This window comes from Leptosomus discolor, chromosome 4 (genome assembly GCF_034619465.1).
Source record: "Leptosomus discolor isolate bLepDis1 chromosome 4, bLepDis1.hap2, whole genome shotgun sequence".
NCBI classification, from domain to species: Eukaryota; Metazoa; Chordata; class Aves; order Leptosomiformes; family Leptosomidae; genus Leptosomus; species Leptosomus discolor.
The window spans coordinates 19620958-19645410 of record NC_141394.1 but is presented as its reverse complement, the minus strand read 5'-3'; the positions used below and the strand labels follow the sequence as shown (position 1 = coordinate 19645410).

The 24453-nt window shown below is 44.2% G+C and overlaps 1 protein-coding gene across 3 annotated transcripts in view; it reads right to left on the bottom strand.

Moving 5' to 3' along the window:
- The window catches only part of MAML3 (mastermind like transcriptional coactivator 3), a 250995-nt gene extending 228523 nt beyond the window's left edge, over window positions 1-22472 (bottom strand). For all 3 annotated transcript variants that reach the window (XM_086464477.1, XM_086464479.1, XM_086464478.1), the window contains exon 1: window positions 22029-22472. In XM_086464477.1, the coding sequence (XP_086320603.1) occupies window positions 22029-22472 (444 nt within the window). The remainder of the gene's footprint in view (window positions 1-22028) is intronic.
- Between the last annotated feature and the right edge of the window lie 1981 nt (window positions 22473-24453).

Genomic DNA, 24453 nt, shown 5'->3' with positions numbered 1-24453 from the left:
TTACTGTAACCTATACAACTAAATAACGGTGATAACGAGACTAGATAAAAAGACACATGCCAACAAGACACACTAACAGATACTGAACGATCTAACTTGGAAACTTGAACTCGCCTCTACTAGTACTTCAAACTTTCCTGATTACATTTGATTTTTTTCCCCCCTTTAAGAACATGAAAACTAGACATCTAACAGTCTAGGCACTGAAGCCAAGACTCTGGAGATGATATCAGCATTTCGCAACCCTGAAGCCCATCTGCTAATTAACTCTAAATAAAACATTGTGGAATGAAATCTGGGGCATTATTCTTGAATTTAAACACAAATATTTCTTCTGCCACAATGCCTGCACACTAGTTATTCAACTGGGGGGTGCTTTTTAGAATCCTCCGCCAAAGCAACTTTGCATTTCTAACACCTACAATAGTTGACCACCAGTTTACAATTCCATTTCTACAAAAAAAACAACTTCTGTATTTTACTTAAACATTTTGTCTTTCTTCATTGTTTTTGACTCTTAAAATGACAAATGATTCTGAAATTGCAGTTGCCAAGTAAGAAGCCTGCCCATTATGATATCTCATAAAACACAGCTAACTTAGGTAAATAAAAGTAATCAATTTTCCCTAGTTAGCAGAACAGTGCATTCATTAGGTCTGTTTGCTCTGAAGACCACAACACACACCTTCACCACCTGGCAGCTAAGCATGGACAAAGACCATCTGATCCAGATGCTGGAGTGGAAAAAAGCACCATTTTCTCCTATGATTTCAAGAGAATGGGACAGGGAAGGCCAGAGCTTGACGTCCTCAGTTAAGAAAAAAAATCTCATCAAGGTCTCACTGTATTTTAGCCCAGTAAAAATGGAAAGAACAGAAGTAAAAACTTAAATTTACTGTATATAAACAAGTTTCATTATAATACCAAATATTTACTGGTCATTAACATCTGTGGAAACTACACATTTGTGCTGTATTATCATCTAAATCATATTGTTAAACTACTCAGTCCCTTCCTTATTCTGACAGAAGAGTCATGTTAAAAAAAAAAACAAAACAGCACAAAGGAAGATGTTTGAACTGATGAGCACAGCAAAGGAAGTGGAGATAGATATCACACAAACTCTGTAAATTACTTGAAACAGGAGGATGAAATAAACGTAGTGCTAAATGGCAGAAGGTCTAAAGCCCCAGACAGTTCCCACTTAGTTTGAAGACAGAATGACTGATATAAATCAAAGCGATTTAAATTGCTGATTTTAATCAGGATTTAAATTATCAAGCAGGAAACCTTGATCCAAATAAATCATTTTGGGTGCATTTTTAGTTTTGTAATTGTTTTTCTAGGGAAGGGTCAATTCTTGCTGGTTGGCAACTATTAAAACATGTTACCGGGCAACTCCATATGTCCTTTACATTATATCCGATACTTGATACATGGAAGGACTATACCATTGTACACAGGCTATATTTCTTGCAAGACAATTTATTTCTCTTTTAAACTTTGTTTGCAATTGCTACAAAGCCACATTTAGTTGCAAAGTGAAATTCTAGCAAAACACTCCTCTTCAAAATTTATTTTAAAAAATACCTTCAGTGTACCTGTTATGTAAGAATAAAAGCTTATCAAACTGGGTTTTCTCTGTATTTAAAGAGATTTAAAAATGAGTAGATGCCTTGTCTTTTGCCCTCTGGGAAGCAGAAATCTCCCCCTGCGCTCTCAACTATCGGCTTTCAGCCTTAAATGATTAATTGAACTCAGTAAACTGATGAAGACACCATGTCGGTATCAGTACAGAAGGCTCCTATCATCTTGGTTAGAGTTTTAGGACTCCCTTGTTCCAGATTATTTCCTAAATGTCAACCTTTGCTAGTTAAATTTCCTTTAAAACTTCAGTATAAATATGGCACTCAGTCGCTTTTTTTATGGTTGGATTATTTTAACAGGTGACAGGAAGTTTCAGCATAAGCTGTGAACATGAGCCAGCAATGTGCGCTTGCAGCCCAAAAAGCCAACTGTATCCTGGGCTGCTTCAAAAGACTTGTGGCCAGCAGGTCGAGGGAGGTGAGACCCCTTCTGCTCTAGTGAGACCCCACCTGGAGTGCTGCGTCCAGCTCTGGAGCCCCCAACACAAGAAAGACATGGAGCTGTTGGAGCAAGTCCAGAGGAGGGCTACCAAGATGGTCAGAGGGTTGGAATAACTTTCCTACGAGGACAGGCTGAGAGAGTTGGGCTTGTTCAGTCTGGAAAAAGAGAAGGCTCCGGGGAGGCCTTCTGGCAGCCTTCCAGTACCTGAAGGGGGCCTACAAGAAGGCTGGGGAGGGACTTTTTACAAGGGCCTGCAGTGATAGGACAAGGGGGTAATGGTGGAAGCTGGGAGAGGGCAGGTTTAGATTAGATACAAGGAAGGAGCTCTTCACCCTGAGGGTGGTGAGACACTGGAACAGGTTGCCTAAGGAAGTTGTGGACGCTCCATCCCTGGAAGTGTTCAAGACCAGGTTGGATGGAGCCTTGAGCAACCTGGTGGGAGGTGTCCCTGCCATGGCAGGGGGTTGGAACTGGAAGATATTTGAGGTCCCTTCCAACCCAAACCATTCTATGATTCTATCCTATTTTCACATGTAAATTGTGTTTAAAAATATTAAGTTTATTAATAAAGATCACAAGTTCGAATTATTAAGAACTGGGTAAAAATAAGTGTTTCAGGTTAGTGATTTTTATTCACCCTCATTAGGGTGTTTACAGAGAGAAAAAAAAAAAAGAAAAATCACACACCAAACAAGGGCCTGAGCACAGACATGGAAATGAACCCCTATGACAAACACCTCCTGAAAGAATAACTGCAGCTGACACATGAAACAAAACTCCCTCATCCATCAGTTTATACTGGTCAGTTTTGAATTAACTTTTTGGAACACAGATTACAAGTAACCAGAGGGCCAACGGCCTAACCTTAAAAACTCGGGGAGGAAGAGTGCTTGATGGACCTGAGGAAAAGGAGCATTAGGATAAGATGTTCTAAATCTCAAGATCTTGTTTCAAAACTCCTTGTCTTACTATTTCAATTCCTTCTAAGTAGGTGGTTTATATGAAAATCCAGACACAAAGTGCACACGAGGAGTAGTGATGCTACTATTACTGTTTCTTCACTATAACAGGCACTATGCTACTGGAAATGTGAAAGAAACTCTTCAGAAACTCTAGCGATCAACGGATATGGCTTAATTTTTGTCTCCCTATATCCTTCTTCAGCTTGCAAGGAAAAAGATCGCTCACGTCTGCAGAAAAAAAAAAAAAACAGGAACAGATTTTTCCTTTACCTGGTCTAATCTATTTTACCAACTATGGCAGCAGTTCTTTAGAAAAAGACACACAGTAATTGCTATTACCAGCATAATCCACCTTGTGTTTCTCCCTTCTGTCTTAGTGAATTCTTTCGCTCACTGCCTCTGTCTGTCTGCTTTCTGGGGCAGAAGCCGAGCGAACAGGACATAGTACAGGGTAGTCAGTAATACACACATATAAAAGTGATCCAAGGCTAAAATATACACTGAATCTGCAAGCATTGCTCACATATCAGTCCATGCCAAAACAGGAAAAACAAACACAGTAATACTATATTACAGTTATTTTAAAGCTGTCATCAAACTTTTCTCCCACAGCACAAAGTGTGCAAAGTGCATTGAAAGAAACTGCTGCAGAAAAATTATTACATGAAAAATTAAAATACACCCCTCAGAATATGCCAAGTGGAATATAAAAGGAACACACATTTCATACAGTATCTTTTTTAAAGCATATGCTCCGCTAGCACAAAACAGTTCACCTAACAGTTGAATTTTAGCCCCAGAAGGAAACACAAGTACTTTGGTGATTACTTTGATTTAATAAATTACATTTTAACAACTGGAGCAGATCTCAGTTGGATGGTCACCAACAGCGTGTATTATTTTACGAAATTTTTTTTTTTTAAAAAGGAGACATTTCAAACATTAACCCCCAGTTAAAAACGCCATGTGTTACCAACCATCTTAGAAAAGCTCAAACACACAAAATGAAGGCAATTCGAATTAAAATCACCACACTCTGAGCGTGAAGGTCAGGTCAGAAGCTGTGTCAGGGCTGTGTGCCAGTGGGCTGCAGCAGGGCAGTTCGGAGCACCATTCCAGCACACCTCACATGGGACGGAGCGGCAGCCGGGGCTGTGGCCAGGGTCCCCTCACACAACCACAGGAGCAGCAGCAACTGGGCACGAAGGGAAGAAGTCCAAACTAACGGTTGGACTCAATGATGTTAATGGTCTTTTCTAACCTAAATGATTCTGTGATTCTAAAGCCAAACAGATCTGCCCGGTGGCCACAACAACAGGCACTTGCATGACTTGTGCACACTCCGGCAGCTTCGGGGGACACCCCGCAAGCTCGAAGGGAGCCAGAAGGACCTCTTGGCTATTCTTTGTCTCCTTCAGCTTTCAGAGAAGTTTGTACTCTTTCTCTTGTCTGACTCAATCTCCAGCAGTGGGTAAAGATTAACTAAAAATCCAAGCTAAAGCACAAAAAGAGGTAATATAAAACCTTCCTTCAAATTAAAATTGCTTCCTTTTATGTAAAACCCATGTTTTGCTTGTGGGCTGCTGACCAGCACATCAAGCAATGACTAACAAAGAGAGTGCACATCTCCTCCTGCCTCCTAAGCCTCCTCACAGCCCTGCCATAGCTCGGACAGCTGGCTATTTTTATGTCCAGGATGGCGTGTGAGCTCAGGGCTTATTACCAAGGTTTTCCCCTGCACACAGCAGTAATCCCAAGGATTTTATTTTTTTTTAATTGTGGGAATGGGCTTCAGATGTTATACCACTATAACAGCTTACACTTTGTGAGACATTTAAGTAACTTATCTACTTCCTTTAACTTGTATTTGAAGCATAGACTCAGTTTCCACATTTATAATTATTTTGGTTAATTCTTTAAAGTACCTAAAGTACTTGCTCATATGAACCATATGAATTGCAGCCTTTCAGTTCTAAAAGGGGGCCTTATAAGAAAGAAGGGACGATCTTTGTAGCAGGGCCTGTTGCGATAGGACAAGGAGTAATGGTTTTAAACTAAAAGGAGGCAGATTTAGACTAGGTATAAGGAAGAAATTTTTTACAGTGAGAGTGGTGAAACACTGGAACAGGCTGCTCAGAGAGGTGGTAGAAGCCCCATCCCTGGAAACATTCAAGGTCAGGTTGGACAGGGCTCTGAGCAGCCTGATCCAGTTAAAGATGTCCCTGCTCACTGCAAGGGGCTCGACTAGATGACCTTCAAATGTCCAACCCAAATTATTCTATGATTCTGTCACCTGTTGAAATAGTAAGTGTTTTTAATATTAAAATATGAAAGAAAACAGTTTTTTGATACTCTGATTCGTCCTCCAGAAAAAAACAAAACCCTGAAATCACACAAGTGAGTGGATTAACCTAGAGCTCAGCACACACTGATTGGGACTAGTGGGTTTCCGCCTTGCTGCATTATCCTTCTCTAGCTTGACCAGAAAGATGGGGTGCTCAGATGCATCCAACAGGACAACGGGGAACAAGAAGCCAACAGTACAGCCTTCTCATTCCTTTCTACCTCATGCTGCTGGTGGCATGAAGAGGCAGATTAATGCCCTTTTTGCAGCGCTTCCTCATTTGCTAGGCTAATACAGACAGGTGTTACTGCTCAAAAAATACAGAGCTGGCATCACCTTGAGAAAACGTGGTCAAACACTGAAGCCTGCTGCTTTTGCCCATCAGGATCTCCATACCATGACAGGCTGTGCAGAATTTACCCTTGCAAGTCAGTGACTATTTGCTACAAAAATTCAAGACTTTTGTTGTTGTTGTTGTCCTGAAGAAAACCTGTAGCCTTCATTACTGTATGGCCCAGAACATATTTCTCCTAACATGACATCAAATGAAAATAGTTTCACATACCACCGCTGGGAAAGAGATTGCTACTTCTCCATTCCCAAACATTCTACTCAATGAGGTAACTAGATTACAATCCAGTTTTCACAAAAGCAATTGTCTACCTCACAGAACTTTCAGCCAGAAAGAATAAAGCCAACACTAAACAAATTTTTAAATATAGCCTAGTTCTGAAACTTCATCTCCCATATGCGACTGAACCATTCCTGAAATACATCCATATGCCAGTAACAGGGCTTATTGAATTGAGACAGCCAGTAAAATCCTGTTGCAGAAACAGAGAGTTGTGTTGTGGGTTTTCCCTCCCTCCACTTCCTTTGGAGGAATTAAACTAACTTAGCAGTGCCAGGATGAAAAGCCTCTGCAGAAAAATGATTTTGGAGGAAATGAAGACTTTTTCCAATCACATAATTTTCTTGACATGTCAGAGGCCTCCAATTCTTCAAACTTCCACCTTACAAACGGAAATTAAAAGAATGGTCCTAGTTGTCAAAACACACATTTACCATAAATAAATCCATTAGTCACTGCAAGGTTCTCTCTGTATGTCTTGCAAGCAATTTCGGCGTGAGGCTACTGAACTGTAAAAACTAGCTGTATGCCTCTTCCCTGATACTTAAAAAACGAATGCAACATACTCCGCTACAAAGAATGATAGCCTTAGAGCAACATGACATATTTATTATTATAAAACAATTTGAAAGTATGTTTTCTTCATAAAAACCGAACCACCAGTGGACATGATCCATGTTGAATGAAACCAATCATATAGTGACTGCATATAAATACACACACATATATGGAATGTATGTACAGGTTTACTGTGAGGAATTAGAAATACAGTATTTATGTGCTTTTACGTGAGTTATACCACCCAGATGAATAACATTCACACACAAACACTGAGAATTCTGAAGATTTGGGTCTCTTCCCCTTGAACGACAGACACAGGCCCCGTCACTGGAAGTAAAAGAAGTGGTCAGGTTGGCACTCATAAATCTTTTATCCTCTTTCCTTCAGTCAGAGCCCAGCCCACACACCTCAACACTCATTTGAATCTAACCTCTCCTAAACTTGCAATAATATCTTGCATTTGACGTGTGGCTTTTAGTGCCTGTATTAGTTTTTAATAGCTTGCAATTTGTGGATCCTTAGCCTTCAAGGGAGGAGTGGGGGTTTCCCAGCAGAGATGCAGATAACTTTCAGAAATTTCCCATACACAAATTGCTTTTCTTAACTGCCATTCACAGAGTATTGCATGATCTCACAAGTGTGCAGACCATACGTGAGAAATGACAGCTAAGAATTTCTGAATTCTGGAGTTTAAAATAAAAACTATACATAGGGAATACTGGAAAACAGAGGCAGGAAGTTCTGACACCTGACAGAAAAAAAGGTTTATTAATAAAATAGTCTTTATAAATGGCTCAAATACAAGCAATGAAGCCTTTTTTTTTCTTTGTGCAGCTTGCCAAAACTCAGTTTATTACAAGAATTAGCATAACTCTTTATACAAGTATTGGGTTCTGCCTGTCAGTAGTAACTTTCCAAGATACCCCTCAAAATTTGTTCTAAGTATTACCACAAAGCTTCCACTTCTGTCTCCATGGACATCTTTTACTTTGTTTCTTTTCTTACATGTTCTCAAAGATTACAGTGTCTCAAAGATTAACTAAATAAAGTTAAATGACCCCTTTAATACCTCATTATAGAAACAATCTCTTCACAACATAACAAAGAATAAGAGATTGATTTATATTGATATTTACAGAACAACAAAAGGAACAGAAGCAATAGATAAAAACACAGCTGTCAATAACAAGAGAGTAAAATAAGCACACTATTAGTTAATATTACCAAAACACATGAGACCTTCCATTCAATTCTACAGTCCTAGGAGAAAGAAAAGGGCCTCTCTCACAGTCTGATGCATCCTACATCCTAGGTGTGAAACCCGATAGATTTTCCCATGCCCTTGCAACACCAGGTGTCCATATCATTCTTTGACTTTACCTCAAGGCCAAACTCAAACTTCTTGTGATGAAGGCAAGTCAAATTACCTAAACTGAGAATAGCTACTTCTTGGACAGGTAAAACATTATGCTGAAAATACAGTCAGCTATGTATGTCCTTCTGACACCCCCCCTCAGATGAAAGAGGACAGCTCTGTGACATAAGGTCCCTTATTGACATTTTGGTATTATTAATGTTTACTAACTGAGGAATGTTGCCATCTCAGTATTATGACTGAAACATGGAATACTGCAGATAAAACTTAGTTCTGCCAACTACCCAAACAATCCAAGTCTGCAAAAGGCACACTTTTGGATCATACAAGCCCTATTACAAAGCACTCTGAGAAGCTTTTAAGACATTCTTATGGAAAAACTCAGTTCTTTTGCCTGAGACAGTAATGGCCCAAGATGTGCAGATCCAAGAAGGTCTGATAAAACATGCCAGTAATTTTCAAGCTCACCTGTTAACAGTATGCAACTCAATCACCTCAACGATCTGAAGCACTAACCACCCACTTCACACACTATGGCACGGACAGGATTTCTCAGCTAACAACAGGACATGATTATAACTATGGCTTATTGCATTATCAAGTCTGTAAATCTTCTGAAAATCCTCACTATTTGATGGTGTAGTTTGACCTCAGGGACAGAAGCTCATTTCCTCCCTTCCAAAAAACAAGAGACACTACCACCCCAGGGAAAGGAAATCTCTCATAGCTGTTTAGTAATACAAGGCCAGCGGTGCACTCCTCAGCATTTCTCTCCATATCCATCAGAAAACAGGAATACAGCCAGCCACTAAACCACTGTACCTGAAATACCTAAAATACTTTCCACCTGTTCCACTCGTTGAGAAATATGCATGGCCTTCTACCTGCCATAGCAATCACATTTGTAAACTGGTTTATATTAGTGGTGAATGTATATAACAAGGGGGGGGGGGGGGGGGGGTGTGGGGTGGTGGTATTGAAATGTAGCTTGTTTTAGCAAAATATAGCTAATCCATCAGAAGGAAACTTACATCACTTACTTAACCAACTTTAGAAACATGTAAATAGAATTTGGACATAAAGGACTTAAAATACACACATCTGTCTGTTAATAATGTGTAAGAGGTCTTTCAGGCAACTGTTTTCATGTGAACTGCTGTAGTCTGTTGGTGACTTCCACGGAATATTCAACAGGTAACTAAGAAAAGCATGCCTGCTGTCTGCAGGCTTACATTTGCTGAACAATTGTCATACACATTTGTTATTTGTGTCACTGGAAAGTGTTTAGAATTCCTCAAATCTGAACAAGACCAAGAAAAGATCACCTAATTTAACAACACAGCAGAAAAATCAGATAGCATAACACACTATAATGCTTTGATGGATGCAAGATCTGGAAAAGCAAGAAAACCCAACTCCAAACGAACTGTTCTGCCTGATATCTGCAGCCGACCATGAGTACGGCCCTGTTAAAGGCCCCAGCATCAAGCCATGGCTACTCGAGCTAGCAAAAGCCAATTTCATTACACGCACCTGTGCTCTCACTGACTGGCTGTGGGCAGCGCTTGGTGAAGCCCCTGTACACGGGCAGACGCAAAGTCCTGCTCTCCAGCCTGGTTCAACAAGTCCAACGCCCTCTTATGTATTTCTGTCCTTCTGTCACAGCCGACGCCTGCTTTGCTCCACTCCGCCTACCTCAGTCTGGGTCCTGGCCATCTCCTGACCCACACTTTCTTCCTGTCCACCTGTCCACTGCCTCAGGTCTCTGCATTTCTGATGCAGCACCTTCTTGTCTCTCCTTCCAAACTGGAAGGAGCTGCCAGTGCAGAGAAGGAAACTTTCTTATCTACCACTCTTAGGATGAATGGGATAGCAGTCCTTGAAAGCTGGGAGGAGACACTGGGGGAAAGACCTACTAAGTTCCTGCTAGTATAGGTGGGAACATGCTCTGACATGCTCTGGGCCTGCATGGGCACCTTCCAGTCAGTCCGTCAGGGCTACTAGGTGGCAGGTGAAACCTTCAGCACATGTTCGCAAGCAAATACTAAGTACATTGAAAGTGGTGGGTTTTTTTTTTTCCCCCCACAGGTAATAAAGTAGCTAACCTCTCTCTCCTCTATTCTCACCACTGCTAGAGGGACCACAAATGGCAGACCACCATGTGTAATTCAGTTGTACGACAGTTTCTCATTGTGATGGTTTCAAGCACTTCCTAAAAGAGCAGGTAAAACAGTGTATTTTCCCCTAATCTGATTCTCAGACTAAACAAGTAAACTACTTTAGGCAACTTTCTTCCCAGGTTTCCAACTAAGAAAAACCAGCTTTGAAAATATAAGCAACTGAAAACAGGATTTTTAGTATTTATTTTAAGTACTACCTGGCCTTTGGAAGGCAGCCTTGTCATGATCAACATGCAAGTGCAACTACTGCAACACACAAACCCTGAGGGACATATCCAGATAGTTACCAAACTGTGATAAACTGCAACAACATATACATTTGACTTTCTCATCTGCACTCAGGCTACTAATCCAGCTCCACTAGGACAACTGTGGAGAGAACTATACTTGGCTTTCTATGTTTTTAAGCAGAAACAGGCAAAACTAACAAACAAAAAAACCCATAACCCAACAAGAAAAAAAAAAAAAAAACAAAAAACCACCCACCCCAGGAGATCCCCAACCAACTAAACCAAAGGCAAAAGCAAGAAAAAGATCCTTCTCAAAGTGAATTCTTGCAAAAATTTTGTCAATGTGCATTATAAAATTAATAGCGTATGGATCTTGTTTATTAAAAATATATGTTATATTTGGTATTGCACTGACAGAAGTTTTATACAACCTTAGGCATTTAGTTTCCTCCCTTCACAACAGGAAAGACATCTGATTCTCAGCTTAAATATTGAATCTTAAAACATGTAAGAACTGTAAATTTTAAAAAAAGCATCTCTGAATAATATGGAATACTTCATATGGGTTGGTTTGTGCTATGTTCCACTACAGAGCCCTGTGTATATGACTTAATCATTGCTTTTTACTTACTGCCCTAAATTATCTTCCTACATTTACAAACGTCTAAGTTTATCAACGAAGAGCTCAGAAAAGCTTCTCCTACCTTAAAAAAAAAAAGTACAATCTGAAAATGAGGAAAAACCATGAGGTGAAGTACTTGGGTTAAAATTTGTTACAAATTCTACGTAACACCTGTTTGAGATGACCAACACAATTTACTCCTACCATTACCTTTATGGGAAAGCTAGCCAGTCCAAATCTGTTCTGATAAACTCTTTATGTGACTTTATGACATATGTTCACCATGTGTTCACTATCCATAACAGGTAAGTCACAGATTTGGGAAGTAAACTATGTAGAAACCAGAAACAACATCTTTTAAAAACTTGACATATGGAACACACTGTATTAGAAATACCAATATTGCTAATACTGTTGTTTACCTGTTGTGCTAACAGGTTGGATTGTAACAAGTGAGCCAATTCTGAAATAAAACATTTGAGAAAGGAAGGAAAACAAACAAAAACACCCCACTGTACCTCCCATCACTAACTTATTAAAAAAATTAATTAAAACACCTACACTAATCAGCATTCAAAGTACAATTTCATGAAAAATCCATTCAGAGAATTATAATTTAAGTCATACTAATTCTCATATTACAAAGTGAAGTCGGCAGAACTTGCTCCATCTGTGATTTTTTTCCTGGACTAACTGAATAAAAGTTATCGTATTGCCCAGAGTTGGATTCAGAGAGAAGGACAGTAAAACTATGTGCAAGTGCCTTTACCTTGGACACAGCAGCTCACTTGTGATATCTTGACTCACATAAGGGACTTGAAGGAATACCTTTTACATGGGCCTTTCATAATTATTTTACCTAATTTATTATTCTACATAGAATTAAAATGAACAGAAATACATCTGAGTAGCCTGAAAAAACCTGCAATTACCATACAGTAAAGATTGAGCAAAATCATATTTTTCCTTGTTTTATCAGAAAGACATAAACAAGTTTATCAATTTTCATAAGGAAATTAGGAAACAGAAGAAATACGAACACAAGCACTTTTTTTTCCTCACAGGAAGGACAGTGGTCACCTACCTGATACAAGTCCACACTGTGACCAGCATGATACCTTCTTTGGACTAGACTGGGGTGAAAAGATAATTCTCCCTCAGCCGTCTTTTCACTTTGGATCATCACCTCATCCTTACAAGTAGCAACAGCAGTATTCCCAAAGACACTTCCAACAATGCCCTGTCTGGTGTTCCATGAACTGCTCAAGTATTTCACTCCCAAATTAACTACAGCAATGCAGCACAACTACCAGGCTTTCAACTGGGAGCTGGACCAGAGAATTGGACAAGGGCATAGTCACTGGGAACAGGCAGAGCTTATTTCGCAGCTTTCCTGACATGGTACCTTCTGCCTCCTCTTTCCTCTATTCCCTCTTCCCCAGTACCACACTGTGCAGTTTCACCTTTCACCAAAACCCACTGTTTTTCTCCTATACAGGGAATTTTCCTGTTAGCTTAGTACCACAGAGGGGTTCAGCACGACAGCACGTGTACAGGTGTAAGACTGCAGGAGGGAGGGGAGGAGACCACCCCATTTAATGGCAGCAACCTGTTAACTTACTTCAGCTGCCTCATCTAACTAACTCTAAGGCAGTACCACGTCAAGAGACTATAAAGAGGTTAACTAGCTAGGTTTTCCAGAGACTGTAACGTTTTCAGTACCTGCATAATAAAGTTCTTGGTATTGTAAGCACTGTGCCATGAGAACACAGGTATTTCATTTGGATAAACTACTCAGAAGATAGGCAAACAAAGCCAGTGGTAAGGACACGTTAAGCATGAAATTTTACAGTAAAATGAGTAAGAGACAAGTTTGCCATTCCTGAGGAATTTTCAAGAAACTTAGTATTTTGATACAAAATGAAAAACACAAAATACCACGTTTCTTGTATCCAAATATCCTTAACAACTATAAAGAAAGATGGTCTACGCCAACTTCCCAGAACCCCTCTTTGGCTGTAACCAGACTGCCATGCTCTTTATCACAGTAATAGGTAAGGGATAGGTAAAGCTTTTAACACCACTAGTCAAAATCAATTTTGCTATTCTACATTCACAAATCTCCATTATTCCTACCCACGGCTGGCATTTCCCACAACAAAATCTTTACTGAGAAGGGCAGTAAACATATGTGAACATAAAGGTTTTTAGTTCATTTTGTTGTAAATGAAATGGAGAAGAGAAAACAAATGGATTTTTTTTCGTCTCTTTTTGCATGATGTAGAATAAGTATTAAAATGGGTTTGAAAAAATAAGCCCCACTCAACTCCCCTATGGTGAAAAAACGTAAAGGCAAATTCTCTCAGGTGAATTTTCCAGAAGTGCAGCAATCCAGCCTTTAAATAATCTTTCATCCCACAAACTAGTTAGCACAAATTTAAAAAAAAAAAAAAAAACAAAAAAACACCAAAAACCCCCACAAAACCAAAACAAAAAACCACACACACACAAAAACCCCAGCATTGCAACCTCAGCATGGTATCTCCACTTTACTAGAATGCAAAGACCACAAGCTCAGCCCAGAAATATGTTTTAATAGAAGGACCTAAGGATTATTTTGAACCATTACTTCATATCCAGCCATGGATTACAAGCTAGAATGCTTCAGCCAATTTGGAGCTCAAATAATGTGGCCGCCGTTCAGTTACAGAAGTCGACAGTATTCTGTATGAGCCCACTAAAGTCTTCAATCCTACATTACCTGCTTCAATGACAACTAAAGATATGTATAATGAATAGACACACTGCTTGCCAAAATTATCATAAAAAATCAGTTATGTAATGTCAGTAGCAGTTTTCCCTATGCTGCCTCAGTTATGCACTGGAATGCAACCCAGAGAAATCAGAACAACAGCTACCAGCTTCAGAGACAAAAAGGAACAGCAGCAAAAAATCACAGCTGAAATGTAACAATCTTTTTAACAGTCTAAAGACAACTACTGACAGCTAAGGCAGTCATATTTTAAAGTCATTTTCTCAAATACTACAAAGTCTGTAACCACAATATTCTGCATAAACAGAAGTGGTAGGAAATGCTACAATTTCTCTTTTGGCTAAGTGCTGGTCTATCCTCCTTAACGTAAGGAAATATCTTAAATGATTAAAAACCTCCAATACTTCCCAGAACAATTCCAGCACCTCATCTGCCACAGCCACCTCCCTTCCTCCTTTAGATTAAGCACGACGAAGAAGTGCCAAAACATCGCAGTGGATTAGATACGAGCTAAAGAGAAAGAGGCTGAAAATATAGAAAATGGGTGCACAACAGTGCTTCTTAAATTTATCGGACTTGGACATCCCCTTTCACCATCAAAGCTGATCACTGATCATAAATCCTTTCACTTTGTCTTGCAGCACAGTTTAAAAAACAGTGTACACGTACAAGTTTATATAAACACACATACATAGGCATATGGGCTTCTTGTGGTGATAATGCCCAGGATGGGAGTTACATTAAGGACCAGTTCTCTGCTCTTTACCTAGGTACACAGTATCCAATGACTTCCTGAATAAGCCTGAGATTTTCACAAGCAGCATAAAAGCGATGCAGAAAAGCTACACCTTCACTGCAACACTTAACAGCTGCTTGTCTGAATCTAAAGACCAGAGGTTTTATTAAACCCAAAACGCTCCTGTACTGCACAGCACATAGTTAAAGCAATGTAGGGAGGAGACTGAAGTGTGAAGAAGGGAGGAGGGGAAGAGGCACAGCCCAACAGCTCCACCTTCAACCAGTTAAAATACAACTCCACCGAGCCTCAATTGTTGAGAGCCTCATACACAGTCCTACACAAAAACCTTACAGAAAGTGGCTTCGATGAAAAACAAATATGGGAAAGAAAATCCTTGAGCTCTTGGTCTTTCTCTTTATTAGCTTAGTTATTCTGAAAGTCATCAATTCAAACTTCTTTCGTACTCCATGTATGCTGTGGTTGTGCAGAACTGACAGCAAGCAAACAGCAATAGATCACCTACGCTACCAACAGCACTGCAGCTTTAGCCTTACCAGTTACACAAACATACAGAAAATGTGAAGTTCCTACAGGCGGACACACTTCTCTCAGGTCAACTAAAGATTAAAGTATTCTTATCTCCTTGCCGATTTTAACTGTATGTGGTGGCAAATAAAATCAACATGAAAGAGGGAAGTCTTGAAAGAAGGCAGCTCAACCTCTTCCTGCAAGCACAAAATTTCACCAGCTGCTAGCTTATTAACTACTACAAGTTTAAAAAGTTAAGTTTTCTCTTAACCCCTACGAAACTGGGTTTCAAGTATTCAAAAAGCAAACAGAAGCAGTCCCTGATGTCTTTTCGAGCTAAGAACATTGTGAAACTGAAGTGTGTGAGGGGGAAGCAAAAGAGTAATCAAAGTTACATGATTTTGTGATTCACCATCTTAGACAAACTAGGAAAATAAATACTTCAAATTGCTAACACTCCCAAATTCCCACTGAATGTACAAGCATGTTACTTATCTAAACAGCCTGTTAGATCCCAGATTGGAAAACTGATTACAGGGTCGTAACTTCAGTCAGAGACTCACATTTCAGTTCACAAAACAATACACTTGAAGGATTCCAGTCAGCAGTTCCTAGCTGTCAGACCCATCCTTAAACCTCTGCTAATCCAAGCACATCTCTCACATGAATTATACATACTGGAGTAATATGCAACCAAATGTCATAGACATGCAAGTGTTTAAGTAAAAATGAACTCTGACTCCTTTGCTACTTACAGCCTTTCCTGCTCCAGAGTCTGTATTCAGGAGCAGAATCATGTGCACTGACACCAGGCGTTACTTAGCTCAGGTAAAACGTAAGCTCCCAGGTGAGCATGCTTTAACTAATAGGTCCCAGATGTTTATCCTGGGATAAGGGTGATGTTTCACAAGAGGATTAAGGTGTTGTAAGACCGTGCTGCCCATGGGAGGGACAGTCAAACAAATCGTGGATCTGATCCACCTGAAAACTAACCCAGGAGAAATGTGTCTGTCCTCCCTACCAGCCCAGTGAACCAGCTGACAGTGGAAGTAAGGGCTAGCATTAGCACAGGCAAAGGGTGGCGGCAAGAAAACACAACCACGGACAAGAGCATGAAAGACGAGACTTCCTCAGTGGTGGCAGCTCAGGTTTAGACCAGCTTAAGCCACTTGTGAAGCCTTAAGCTTTAGGTCAAGTTACTGCAAATTTTGGTTAACCCAAATGCAACCAATTGTCCTAACACAATCAGAGGTTAATATTTTTGGCTCTGTGTCAGCAGATTGAGTTTTGGACATGTTCCAGCCGAAGTTGTTCTTCCTGAACTTGACAATGCCTAGAACTTCACTGCAGGACTTCCAACACGTGGCTACTTGGTCAATCTGAAGCTTAGATTTCACCAGGATTGGCTACTGTATGTTAGAATACAGCTCACCCTGCCCCAGCTACAGCTCGTAATAACCCAACCCACTACCTTATAAGGGGACACACTTTCTACCAGGGCATATAAAGGCCATTAGAGGCTAGTAGGGCTTGAAGTGAAGAGTCTCTCCATTCCTTTCAGTTTGCTAAACTGAAACCTAGTGTGCTCACTGGCTGCAAAAGGAGGTCAACACAAAAACTCCTTGTCCTGAAGGACAGTAATCACACAGGATCATCAAGCGTGAGTTCATATGAAAAGAAGAAAAATGGGAGAGGCTGTGGAATAAGAAAGACAAAGAGATCCACCCTTATAGGAAGAGCAAAATAAAAAGGGTTACACGATGACACCTTCTATGATGCATATGAAAGAGAAGGAGCATTGCTGGCCTGGGATTTAATTCTGGCATCATCCCAGTTTTGTATCTACTACTGACTTTACCCCAGTGTGTGAGCAAGATTATTAAGTGAAGAGATGCTTAATCCTACTTAGTCATCAGGCATGAGTAAGGGCTACAGTATTTGACCTCTTGTGGAAAATAAACATCTGAAAAATCAGCTTTCTTTTCCATCTCTGCAATACTAGAGAAAGAGATGTTTCCTATAGTGTAACTGATTAAGTCCTGAGCACCTGTAAAGTAAGTTAAACAGCAATATTACATGAGAAAGAGCACAAGAAATGTGCACAGGTTTATGAACATACACACGGGCGCATATTAAATACAGCAGGTGTAAGCTCTAAAAAACTACTCACAAGACCAACAGCATTCTTCAGCACTCAATTTCATTAATGACATTATCCATGAATCACTAAGACAAATTAAGAAGTTACACTTTTCACTCCGGATACCTTTTTCAACAAAAAGGAGAGACTGGGAGAGTGGAACTACTTTCCTGCGGTGGAATATCTACTAACGAGGAAGAGATATGACCAGATTTCTGTAATTCTGAACATGTCACTCTGTCCCTAGACAGAGCAAGCTGAAAGGACTGGCCTGCCTATCTCCCTTCCTTCAGGTAGAAGGGCAACGTGACCATTAACTTCCATGAGGCAGTGCATCAGCCCAGAACGGGTAAAAAGCAGTATTGGAAAATACTGTCTTTGCCAGCCGTGTTTTCTCTAACTTTGAACTAATTCTGAATTGGCATAGTATGCTTTGGCAGGGGAGCAGAAAAGATGATCTAATAGGTCATTTGACTTCCGTCACTAATTTCTGTGATCTAAATAACATTTTATGTTTATGGTATCTCAAACTCAATTTCCTAAGGACTGTTTTTAGTGCTAGAAATGGTGAGTTTGACAGTAGCTATCAAACCCTAATGATGCTAAATAAGAGAAGTCTTGAAGAGCTTTTACAATAGGAAGGAGTAGGTCCAGCTCCTTTCTACTTCACAGTAGAGCTCAGATGCAAATAAATGTGCATTAGAAGGTCAATGTGGTCATTACAGATGTAGTGTTTCATTGGAAAAAAAAAAAAAAAAGACAAAAAATGCACAATAAGAACAGCAGTGTCAGAGACAAGAAACAGAGGTGATATGGCTTGCAGTCTTTATTATATATGTGGCTATTTATTATATACTTGGCTATTTACGAGATGCTAAATATGCATTCTTTATTATTTATTTTCTATATAATGTGTGTATGTCTGTGCACACACAAACATACAGTATCGCTGGGCCACACACAATAACACGGATGCAGAGCCAGAAGACTTGCACTTAAAGGAGGAAACAAGAAGGCAGATTAGCTCACAAAGACCCAAAGAACTGAAATAATGTGTTGATATTTCCTGGAACCAGTCCAAAGATGAGCAGCAGAGTTTTGGATGGGCCGCAAATTTTCCCACTACTTCCTTTGAAAACCAAGCCGGTACAGCATTCTAACAATCCAACTCAAAGGCATGGAAAACAACTTTGGCTTTTGCCAGGTTGAACTGGGGTGGGGAAAAAAAGGTTCTCCCAGACATTTATAAACAATTTTAATTTTCGTGCACATCCCAGTCAATGCTGAATGGGAGCAAACCCACTGTTCTCAACTAGAAGAGGCTGAAATAGTTATAAACCCAGATATTTCAAGATTCAGCAAGTGACAACTCGGTCTATAACAAGACACAAATTCAGAGTAGATCGGCAATTCATGAAATACAGCCAAGCCTACGCTCCTACATCCCTTTTTGAAAAAAAGGCTGCCATTGAGAACTGCTTGTCAGTTGACACAGTGTCCTAAACAGTGGCAACTGCATAATCCCTTTCATGAACTCGGGGAGTGAGGGTGTAAACTGTGGGGGTGGCGACAAGGAGCATTGTATAGCCTGGAGAGTTCGTACTCCAGCAAATGAAGAAAAGCAGAGTGCATGTCTTTAAATAATCATTTCTAAAGATGTTTTTTACCCAGCTTGCCGAAGGGCACCTCAGCACGTGTCTCAGCACCAGCTTCTGGGAGGGTTTCTTGGGTGACGGGTCCCTGACCCAGCACACATCTCCTCTCCCTTCTCAGCATCTCTCAATTTGGAGAGGGGGCCACGCAGACACACACTGATAATACTTTCCTTTGATTTGCCCTGATAAAAAAGAATTAGAAACAGCATTGTTTCATGCTATCCTCATTGTATTTGCTGCCATTTAATCCTGACTGCTCCATTTCCAAAATGCGTGGTTTAATAATCTGAGGGAAGAATTTAATAATGAATGTGTGTGAGGAGTAAAGTAGTAGCAGATCTGTATGACTGTTCCACTGTAAACCTCTCAGCTGGAGTTTACCAGAGAATAAAGAAAGGGAGAAAACCCCAGAATGTAGCTTATTGTTTTCTCATGCCAAAAGAAAATGTTAAAGTTGAACTGTTGGTAAATAATAATCATGATGCAGATAAACAGTGAAATGCACCAAACTGTTGTAATTGCTAGAAATAAAGTTTCTTCTTTTTTTACTATAAAAAGCATAAACATCTCAAAGAAAATACTTTTCAATTGCTTTAAAAAGAGCAATTTCTCAGATTTTACATACTACTTTCATGTACCCACAAATGTTCCCTAATGTTCTTAGACCTTAGACAAAAATCATAATTAACACTCTATAAGTTAAACAAAGCACATGTTTCTAAATTTTTTGGCAACATTTGTGTACACATTTAAAAAAAAATAGATGGAAATGGGGTCACTTTTTAATAAAGCATCAGAATTTCTCTTCTCAAGATGAAAAGCACATTTAAATAGCATGAAGACTGTAGTGTAAAAAATCAGTTACGACAAATTGCACAGCAAACTATCTGCTAATGGGGCTACTCTCAGCTCGAGTGTCCCAACCTGAAACAAACCAGTACTAGTGAGAGCTGTAACTGCATTTCCTCCTTTGGTCACTTTGTTTCCACAACTTTCACATTACAGCATGGCTTTGCCTATCTGTCCTCGATCTTCAAGGGAAGGCCAACAACCGAGCCACCTCAGTAAAAATCCTGGGCTTTCCTGCTTTAGCCTGGGGTTTGGGAGGAAGGGGAAAGGCCAGCCAGCCACCAGCAAGGGCCTAGAAGCACAGGAGCTGGTCTGGAGATGGAGGTGTGGAATCACAAGGCGTCCCTGGAGCGAAGTCGTTCTGAGGTCTCCTGAGCCTCCAGCCCCTTTTCCTGCATCTCGTGGAACCGACGCGGGACGTGAAAAGGGATCAGAGGGCAGGTCGGCTTGGGAAAGGTAGCCCGTGCTGAGGGATCTGGGTCAGTGACTCAGCTCCTGCCCTAGGAGCAGATGTCAGCCGAGGCAAAGCACGGGCGTTAAGGGCGTATTTAAAAGCCTCCCTCCTGCGGGAAGGCGCAGAAGGAAAGAGAAATATGGTTGTGCCTTGCTGGTAACATCCAGGAAAGCAACAAGATGTCAGTGAGGTTTTTCTGCTTCCTGTTTGCGAAGCAACAACCCCACCACCACCACCGCCCCCCCCCCCCCCCTCCCTCCCTGCCGCTTTGTGTGGCTCCTGTCGGCGCTCCCTCCCGGCGCCCCGGCCCCGCTCCCGCTCCCTCCTCTCCCCGCCGCCCCCCCCCCCCCCCCCCGCCTCGCCTCGCCGGGAGCTGTGCCGGGCTGCCGGGGCCGCTCTCGGGGCTGGGAGGAGGCAGGAGGGAGGCGGGAGCCGCGATCAGCTCCTCAGCGGCGGGGCGGGAGGTGGCGCGGGGGGGGGGCACGCTTTTGTTTGCCGCTGGCGAAGCGATCCCCACCTCGGGCAGACAAAAGCGCCCGGTGGGACGGTGAGGGGCAGAGGGGCAGGGTGCTGCCCGCGGGGCTGCGCGGCGTCGCGCCGGGGAGGAGCCGGCATCACGGCCGGGGGAGGAGGGGCTCGGCGCGGCCCAACATAAACATATCGCTCCCTCCTTTCACATACCGGGGGGGAGGCGGGGGGAAGAGCAGCCGCCGCCGGGACGGCCGCCTCCCCGCCGCTTTGTCACGGAGAGACACACACACACACACGCACGCACGCATACACACCGCACCCCCCCCACCCCAAGGCGGGGGCCGACGGCAGCTGGACCCTCCCGCACGGCCGTGCCTCTCCGCGCAGCAGGGGAGGGCGAAAGGGAGGGACGTGCGAGGCTTGTAAACCACACGCTGCCATCGCACCTCCTCTCCCCTCCCCGCCCTCCTCCCCGCCGCCCATTGTGCGCCCGGCAGACGGCGAAGCCCCAGCTGCCCCGTGCCCGCCCCCGGGCACCCCCGCCCCGGGGCGGGGGGACACGTCAGGACACACGCGCCTTTTCCCCCCGCGGCCGACTCGCCCGCTGATGCCTCCGCCGGCCGAGACGAACGCCCCGGCGGCACCGCGGCGGGCGGCCGCGACCCGCTATCACTAAGGCTCCGCCGGAGCGCGGGGACCGGCTCCCCCCGCACCTCCTTTTATTATTCATCATCGGTGCAGCCTGGGAGTGGGAAACTCCGCTTCCTACTTGCCGCCACGCTCCTACCGGCTCAGCCCCCGCCCCCTTCCCCCCCCCCGCGCTCCTCGCTAAGCTCCTTAAAACCCAAGGAAACTTTAGGAAGCGATTCAGCCCGAGCTGCTGCTAGCGTGGGGAGCCGGGCTCCCGCACGCCGGGGCAGCCCAGGCGAGAAACCTGCCCAACTTTATCTTCCCACCGCCAGCCCAGCCTGCGCAGCCCACTTCCACCTCCCTCCGCGGCGGGACAGAGACAGGCAGCCCCAGCGAAGGCGCACGGCCGCGGAGCCGCACGCCCCCCGCCCCCGCGGAAAAGCCGTCGCGAAACACGCACGCACACAAAACCCTCCTCCGGCTTTCGGCAGCCCACGGTGCACGCCCGGCACCGCTCCTTCCCTCTTCCCCCCGGGGCAGCGCTTCCCTTCGGAAAGAGACGGGGGCAGGGAAAAAAGTTTGTCCGCTCCCCCCGCCCCCGAGAAGTTGCGAAGCCACCCGGCAGCCCCCCCGCTCCCCCTCCGCTCCGCTCGCCCAGCCTGCCCGCGGCCCTGCCACCGCCAAAGTTGAGGCGAGCCCCGTCCCCCCTCCGGAAAACAACAGGGGCGACCTCCAGCTCATCCCGACGAGAGATTCGGGGCGAACAGCGATCCCCCCGCCCCCCGCATCCCCTTACCATGATCAGCGTGTGGTTCCTCTGCTCCGCCGCGGCAGGCTCGGCATCTTGCTGCTGTTTGCTCTGGTGCTGCTGCTTGCTGCCGCCGCCGGTGCCGGTTTTCTTGGCCCTCTGCTCCAGGGTCCGCTGGTAGAGGCTCACCGTGTCCCTGCGCTCCAGCTCCAGCTGCTCCGCCTGGGCTTGCTGGTACCTGCTCTCGCAGTTGACATGGTGCCGCCGGCAGCCCTCGATGCGCTGCCTCAGCCGCTCCACCACCGTGCTGTGCTTGGGAATGCCGCCGCTATTGGCGTTATTGTTACCGGCGGCAGCGGCAGGAGGACCGTGGGGAGTGCTGTTAACCCCGAGACCGGCACCGCCAGCCCCGCTGAGGCTGCTGTTCAGGTTATTGTTGATGCAGAGACTGCTGCCATTCGCGGCGGCAGCGGGGGCTGCAAAATCCCCCATCCTCTTCCCCGTGCACACTATTTTGGAAGAACTTTTTATCCTACCCTTCGCACACACACAGTCTCCTCCGGGGTCCTGATGGGATACTTTTTAGAGAACCGAAGGGGGGGTGGGGGGGGAGGGGGCACCACCATGTATCAGGGAAACAGCGATCCCAAGCAAATGTTTCTCTTTCCCCCCAGCCAATCCCTCTCGAGAAGCTCCAAAACATTAAAAAGACAGAGGGGGGGGAGGAGGGATAAAGAGAGAAGGTGCTAAAAGGTTATCACAGCAACACAACCAACAAGCACACACACACACAAAAAAGAAGCACAACAAACTAAGCAGCAGCAATTCGGGTAGCAAACTCCAGGAGATATCAGACCAGTTCCTTTCCTCCTTTTTCTTTTTTATAATCCATTATTTCCAAATAGATTCCGTGAGATTTCCGGAGATTTTGCCAAAAGCCTTCTCTCCCCATGTATAAAGAGAAACACACGCGTCCCTCCACATGCACGCACACATATACACACACACACGCCCGCTCACACGCACGTTCGCACACACACATCCAAGCACCCGCACACGCTGGGCACCCAGGGCACACTCACTCGCACTCCCCGGCATCAAAAGACAGGCAAAGCCGCTTGCTTATTGTATTTTCCTTCTAGAAAAAAGTTTTGGTGTTTATGCCGCACCGCGTTCGCAAAGTACTTTGGCCGCTCGGTTGCATTTCAACAGGAACCTAAATAGCAAATCCTCGGGCTGGGGGAAGTAAACACATGAACAATCCGGGCCGAGCTGGAGGGGGAAAAAAAAAAAAAAAAAAAAAAAGGGAAAAAAAGAAAAAAGTAGAGCTCTGAAGTCTTTGCGAAACGCCGCGCTGATACAGCCTAACGCTTTGCTCTGCTTTGCTCGCTGCCGCTGCTCCTCCTGCCACCATCACAATGATCAAACGCTCTCCTCCTCCACCTCCTCCTCCTCCATGCCAGCGGAGTGATATCAGGACAGGAGCGCTCAGTAAACACCGCAGCAGCAGCACCACCACCACCACCGGCAGCAGCAGCAGCAGCAGCGGCGGCGGCGGCGGCGGCAGCGGCAGCTCCTCCAGGCCGTGAGGCAGACCCGGGGACAAGGTGCAAAACCCGGCACGGACGTCGCCCAGCAGGAGCGGACATGGCGCTTCCCGCCGCTGCGCTCCCGCCCGGCGGCGGCGGCGCGGAGCAGCGCGGGGGCCGCCACCTGCCGCCCCTCGGGGCGCTCCGCCGCCCCTGCGCGGGGGGGGGACGGGGACGGGGACGACGGACACACGACACGGGACGGGGACGACACGGACGGGGACGGCCGCCTTACCCGGCCGCCAGACGGGGCGGCTGGTGCGGCGGCGGGCAGCCGGAGGCAGCGCCTGTCCTGAGGCCCGGCACTCGGGGGGCGCTGGGGCCGGTGCGGAGGGCTCGCAGCCCGCGGGCGGGCAGCGGGCGGCGGTGCTGGGGGCAGCCCGCGGCGGGGCGGCGTGTGCCGCCTTTCCCGTCGGTGTCAACTGTTGCGTAGGGAACGCCAGGGGAGCGCGGAGCCCTGCGCCGCCCCGACGCGGGGCCGAACTTTCTATTTTCAACAGCGGCAGAAAGACGACACGGTGGGAGAGGGGAGCGTTTTTTTTTTTTTTTTCCTTCTCCGAGCTGAACGGTGGCTGCCTCCGTGTAGAGCGCAGGTGATGAATGGATCAAGAATAACCATCCCGGGAACCTAGTTTTAAACCGTTTTGCAGACAAAGCTATTGCACGCACAATTTTAATTGATTTTTAACTAGCACTATGCACTAGTGAACTTCCAATTATTTTTTTTTTTAATATACCTATATAAACCAGAATTATCTCAGAGAGATGCTCTTGTTCTCTAACGTGCAGCTGGAAATAAAGAAAATTGGGAACTCATACATTAGTCATGAGATCTGATTTAAACCATCTTCATTTCTGCCATTGCAGATTAGCATAGGATACTA